This window comes from Echinops telfairi, unplaced genomic scaffold (genome assembly GCF_000313985.2).
Source record: "Echinops telfairi isolate 266 unplaced genomic scaffold, ASM31398v2 ScPeMD7_23;HRSCAF=83, whole genome shotgun sequence".
NCBI classification, from domain to species: Eukaryota; Metazoa; Chordata; class Mammalia; order Afrosoricida; family Tenrecidae; genus Echinops; species Echinops telfairi.
Genome location: NW_022103920.1, coordinates 16,525,337 through 16,531,457, shown reverse-complemented (window position 1 = coordinate 16,531,457; position 6,121 = coordinate 16,525,337). Strand labels below are relative to the sequence as shown.

At 53.6% G+C, this 6,121-nt stretch overlaps 1 protein-coding gene and 1 non-coding gene across 2 annotated transcripts in view; one reads left to right on the top strand and one right to left on the bottom strand.

The window, feature by feature from the left end:
• Positions 1-2,627, bottom strand: part of OPN1SW (opsin 1, short wave sensitive) — a 3,260-nt gene extending 633 nt beyond the window's left edge. Inside the window, exons 1-4 of the mRNA XM_004707803.2 lie at positions 2,273-2,627; positions 1,873-2,041; positions 1,362-1,527; positions 721-960 (exon numbers count right to left, since the gene is read on the bottom strand). Coding sequence (XP_004707860.1) covers positions 721-960; positions 1,362-1,527; positions 1,873-2,041; positions 2,273-2,627 — 930 coding nt within the window. The remainder of the gene's footprint in view (positions 1-720; positions 961-1,361; positions 1,528-1,872; positions 2,042-2,272) is intronic.
• A 740-nt stretch (positions 2,628-3,367) lies between these two features.
• Positions 3,368-3,474, top strand: LOC115869329. Its single transcript, XR_004046137.1, has one exon. It is a non-coding gene; the product is annotated as a U6 spliceosomal RNA (small nuclear RNA).
• Positions 3,475-6,121: the final 2,647 nt, after the last annotated feature.

Sequence of the window (6,121 nt, the reverse complement as noted above, 5' to 3'; positions counted from 1 at the left end):
ACACAGCTCCGCTCGAGTTCTACTCGGAAAGACACGAGTGCGCCCACTCCATCTGCACTTCGGTGGCTACTCAGTGCAGTTTGGGGGTGTGGCCCCCCTCAGATGAGACACTTCGAGATGGAGCCTTGTGATCTGGAGGCATCCGGCATGCTCCTGCAGGCCAGAAGCTGGAAGAGATTACAAGCTCGTACGATGAAAGGACTGGGCATCTGGGTAAATGACTATCCGGAGCCCCAGTGGCCGAGGGCTTCTGATGCGTTGGACGTAAGGGCAGCTGTGCCAAACCACCAGTTGCTCCTCGGGATGAAGATGGGACTTCCTACTCCCACAAAGAGTTACCGCCTGGGAAACCCACAAGGGCAGTTCTCCCGTGTCCTCCAGTACCGCTTAGAGCTGACATTGACTTGATGGTAGTGATTGTTATCATCGGTCTTTCAAGCCCAGCCCCAGAATCCACTTCGCATCCTGCCCTTGGGGACAACTTGGCTTTGTATGGGTCCGCCCCTACCCTACCCTGGTTGCACTGTCAGAGTGACCATTTCTCCTTGTGCTGAAGCATTGGCTGCCCAGCCCATCCTCAGCCAACCCCTGGGCAGATGACTGAATTTAAAGCAGGGTTTGGAACTGGGAGGAACCAATGCTGAGCCCTGGTTGAAAGTCATCCGTGAGAAGGGAGCTAAGGGTTTCTGAAGCTTCAGGTGTGTGAGGAAGGCACTTTACCTGCTTGTTCATGAAACAGTAGATGATGGGGTTGTAGACACAAGCGCTCTTGGAGAAGAAGGCAGGAATGGTGACGAGCCTTAAGTCCAACCCGTGGTTACGGTGGTTGACCATGTACATGGCCAAGGCAGCATAGGGCACGTAACAGAGACAAAAGGATCCCACCATCACCACCACCATGCGGCTCACCTCCCGCTCGGCCTTCTGGGTCGAAGCTGACTCCTGCTGCTGAGCTGCAACCTGGGGCAGAGCACACAGTGAGGCCATCATTTCCTTCCTCCCTGGCCATCCAGTCCCAGTTCCCTGGACGTTTCTCTCCGGGAGCATCCACTCCAATTGGCATTCTCATGTCTCAGCTTCTGGCCCAGGCTCTACTCTCCTATAGGGTGGCAGGATGGAGGGGGGCGGGGGGTGCTGCTCGCCGTCTGTGATCTTGAAGGGATCTCGTGCACCCTGACATTCAGACACACTTCTGGGGCCAAGGATGACATCACCCTACTCTTCATGTCATCTTCCTTCACTAGACTGGGAGCATCTCCAGATGCTTTGTGGTCTAGAGCACTCCGCTCCTTTCTTCCACCTGGAGCCCCCCCACTCCAGCCCCGGCCTGCGCCTCCCTGGCCCTCACAACAGCCACTCACAGCTCGGAGGGCTCTCAGCAGCTGGAAGTAGGAGAAGCATATGAGGGACAGGGGCACGATGAAGCAGAAGATAAAGAGGAACCAGGTGTAGTGCTCACTGCGATACTTGGTGCCCACGGTGTACCAGTCAGGGCCACAGGAGCACTGCAGCCCCTCTGGGATGAACCTGCGAGGAACACGGGCATCAGCTACAGTGCAAGCCCTTCCTTGCTCCCTGTGGGGCTCAGCACAAGACTCAGTGGAGAGGGGCCCGCGTCGCGTTCTCCACATGGAACCCGGAGATGCAGCAAGCTTTGGGGCGGGATGCTCTGTCCTCCCCAGCACAGGGCTCAATTCATTCCAGCCCCAGAGGACATGTTGGCATGTGTCTCCCACAGCCCCACAGTCTCACCTACTCCACCGACGCTTTCAAAGTGGAAGCCAAAGACGCAAAAGCATGCTACCCAAGCTCTCTCTCCACCCACATCAGCCCAAGCTCGGAGCTAGTCAGCACAGGGCCCTGCCCGCTCACCGGCTCCAGCCAAAGAAGGGCGGAACGGAGACACCAATCCCGAGGGTCCAAGTGGCCAAGACCACCAACAGTGCATGCTGGGAGCTGAAGCGGACGTTGCCCAAGGGTTTACAGATGATGAGGTAGCGTTCAAGGGCCAGGAAGGCCAGGGACCATCCTGTCACCAGACCTGCGGTGAGATGTAGTGGAGTAGACAGAGCCCTACCCAGCCAGCAGAGTCAGAGAGGGTTGGACTGGTGGTGGGAATAGAATGTGGGTCTCAGACGCCTCTGTATCCAGCCCAATAGTCAAAAGAACACCCAGCCCCATTCTCCTAGGCTCCAACCCAACAGCCTAGTCCCTGATTCCAACCCTGGAGCCTGGCCTTTGCCTCCTCACCCTGGGCTTTTCCCAACAGTACCTGCTACAGAGCCCAGGAAGGCCTCCAACGCGCAAACATGGCGACCAAAGATGAAGTACCCATGACAGCTGGCAACGAAGACGGTGAAGACAGAGATGACACAGAAGAGGACACTCGCCAAGGACACATTGACCAGAATGTAGTTGAGCGGCTGCCGCAACTTTCTGTAGCGCAGTGTGGCCACCAGCACCACAGCGTTGAGTGGTGTCCCAACAAAGAAGACGAGGCCCATGAAGGCGGCCTGGAGGTGGAAGGCCCAGACGGGGGCAATGTGGTACTGAGGCCCATCCCAAGGCCCCACCGAGGAGATGTTCTTGAAGAGATAAAACTCCTCGTCCCCTGACATCTTGCTCATGGGATGCCCCCACCCCGCTGATTCCTCTTATAGTTTATCCTTTGCCTAACCCCCCCAGCGCCCCCGCACAGAACCCCTCCTCCAAAGCCACTTTGGGGCTCTGGGAAGGATCAGTACTGATCCTAAGCCTCCTAGGGACAAAGTTGGCGATTACCAATCCCAAAGCTGATTGTGTTCTTCAAAGGAGAACAGATTGGGCCCCAGATGGCCAGATGTGCAGTGCTGGGTGCTAGGGTGAGCAGGAGTGGGCTCCCGGGGCCTGGGCAATGCTGACGAAAGCTTAACAAAGATGCGTCCCTCTACGTGGTTTTCCTTCCGCCTTTGAGTGTCACTCCAGAGACCATTCCTCTCCCTCTGTCTCCTAGCACCTATAGGAAGCTGCTGGAAGAAATGACAGCCCACTTAAATGGAAAGCTAGATCACCGTGTTTATGGGACAGGAGACTCGATGTTAATAAGATGTGGATTCTCCCCCCAAGACGGCTTTCTAGATTCAACACAATCCCAACAAAAATCCAGCATGTTTTTTTAATTTAATTTCTGTAGAAACACAAAAGCTTAGAATACATCTAAGTGAAACTGAGAATCTAGTCCATCCAGAACAATGTTAAAATAGAAAATAACATAGAAAACAAAGCTTTTGGGAATTAGGATCCCTGATGTCCAAAGTAACGGTGCAGCTGCAGTAATCAAGCTGAGGCAAAACTGAATGAAAACTAGACCAGACATAAAACAGATACTGTGCTCGCTTCGGCAGCACATATACTAAAATTGGAACGATACAGAGAAGATTAGCATGGCCCCTGCACAAGGATGACACACAAATTCGTAAAGCATTCCATATTTTTAAATAAGCTCATCTATTAAAAAAAAAAAAAAACTCAGATACTAGAAGCGAGGCCAGAAGAAAACCCAGGTATCATTGCCTTGCAACACACGTGCCATGGTTACCCATCAGGTGAGGGGAGAATGGTATTACAAACAGTGCTGTTGTAATTGGATATTCCCAAATGCCAGGAAGAAGAAAGGGGAGTGGGAAACCTTGACCCTCACCTCACCCCACATACCAGGAGTGAACAGAAATGGATGACAGACCAAAGGAAGAGTCAATCTTAGGAAATTGACAGAAGAATCCACAAGGGAAGTATTGGTGACCTTGGCGTAAGCAGACGTTTGTCAGGCAAACCGGACGGACAGCACCCAACCATAAAAGAAAAAACCTGACTTGGTGTATGTTTCTCATTCCAATGTGGGACTTCTGCTCCCCAAATGATACACTGAGAAAGTGAAAAAGACAAGTTGCCGATGGCAAGAGAGGTCTTGGCCAAGGGCGCATCGGATCGACGATGTGTATCCAGACTACACCTGGAAAGAACCCTTGGTACACAAAGCACAGCGAGAATGAGGAGGAAGAAAACCTTCTAAAACGGACTGTGGCCATCATTGTGCCACCTTGCTCGATAGGGTCAAACCATTGGTGGTCGGATATGTGGATGCGGTGCCCAAAAACTGTCCCCTTACGCCGCCCCCCCCCAAAGAAGAACTCTTGAAACTCAAGTAAAATGTGCAAATGAATCAAGCAGACCCTTCCCCAAGGACAGGCAGACGGCGAACCAGCACAGGGAACGCTGCTGAAGGACATTAGTTGTTCAGACTTGGATGAGACACCGCTACATCCACCTGAAAGGACTTACAGGTCAAAAGCTGAGAATCACAAGTCTCAGGGCAGACGGGGAGCAACGTTAGGCTCCTCCGTTTGCTTTTCACGAAGTCGAACACATAACCAAGAGGCGAAACCTGGGAAGACTGGCCTGGGGATCGCGTTGTCCTCCACGGAGCAGGCCCACTCTGCACACCCGCCATCGCCACGAGTCAGGACCGACCGATTCCACAGCAACTACCAGCCACCACCTCACTCACTCGCTGCCACCAAACGACCCCGACTCAAAGGCGGAGTAGAACTGCCTGTTTGGATTCTCAGACGTTTGAATCATTACGGGAGCAGGCAGCCTCTCGTTCTCCTGGGGAGCGGCTGGGAGGTCCCTGGTCTTGTAATTCGCAGCCCAGTGTGTGGCCCACTATGACACCAGACCTGCTGAACCATCACTGGGTGTTTGCTGTTAGGGGCCAAGTCGGTCCTGGCCCATAGCGACCCTGTGCCCAACAGAAGGCAACGCAGCACGGTCCTGGGCCGTCCTCACAGTTGTCACGCCTGAGCCCATTGCAGCCACAGGGTCAGTCTAGCTCATCGAGAGCCTTCAAGCTCTTGGTCACCGCCCCTCCACTTCACCAAGCAGATGTCCTTCTCCACGGCCTGCTCTCCCCCGACAATATGTCCCAAGGACATTAAAACGAAGTCTTGCTATCCTTGCCTCTAAGGAGGCACTCTGGCTGCATTTCATCCCAAACAGATAGCTGGGTCCATGGGACTTTCCATATCCTTCTCCAGCACCACCCGGTAATCCCATTCCTGGATAACTCCGAGAGAAATGAAAGCACGTTAACACAGGGCCTACACAGGAGTGGTCCTATGGGCTTTAGTCCTAGTAGTCAAACATTAGAAACCCCATCCAACTGATAACTAAGCCGCTGATGAATAGGGTACTTTAATCCAACAAAGGCTTCCCCTCTGCGTGGCCCAGTTATCACGTCGGAGCCTGTGCTGGGGGGTTTTGGCAGCCGCCGGCAACGTGGGCTCTACACACGTCACATAAATGCTGCTACGGATTGGTGCCGAGCGCAGGCTTATGTTCACTCTGCCTTACGCCTGGCATTCCAGTTTGGGCAGGTCCTTACAGAGCACACAGGAGATCAATCCACACGGCTGGGGGACCAGGCTGGCCAGAAAGCTCGGAGCATGTGTGCTCTGCGGGTAATGAGGGGTGGGGCACGGTCTCCAGCGAACATCCAGAGGAGGGGCTCAGCTTCTCCCTCCTCTCTCTAGTCTAGGGGCGAACAAAAGAAACAGCCTTCCCAGGCCCCTTGCTCACCCTTAGCACAGGCATTTCTCAGAACATCCTCTACCACGAACAAGGAAAATTGGCTTTTGCTCAGCAAGAGGCCCGCTCATTCATACCTTTTAGCCCCCGCCCCCCTTTCCTACCTCCTCTTGGCCATAGTCCCCTCCAGACAAGGGACCGGGGTCAACATCTAAGCCTGGCCATCAAGGGTTACTGGTTGTAGTAGTCTGGGTACTTTGGAGAAACAAATCCACAGCGATTCATGTATAAGAGAGTTTTATGTAAAGAAAATGTGCATCATGAAAACATCCCAACCCAATGCTGCCCAAGCCCACAAGTCCAACATTAACCCATTCACCCAACACCAGTCCACAAAGTCCTCCACCTCACAAACAGAGGCAATGATGCCGACTGCAGGAGGAAAGCTGAGTCAGTAAACGGATAAGCATCTCAGCACTAGCAGGGGTCTCCACACGGCTGCTCCAGCACCCAGGGCTGCATCGGGATAGGTCCATGTAGCTTCTCCTTGGGGATG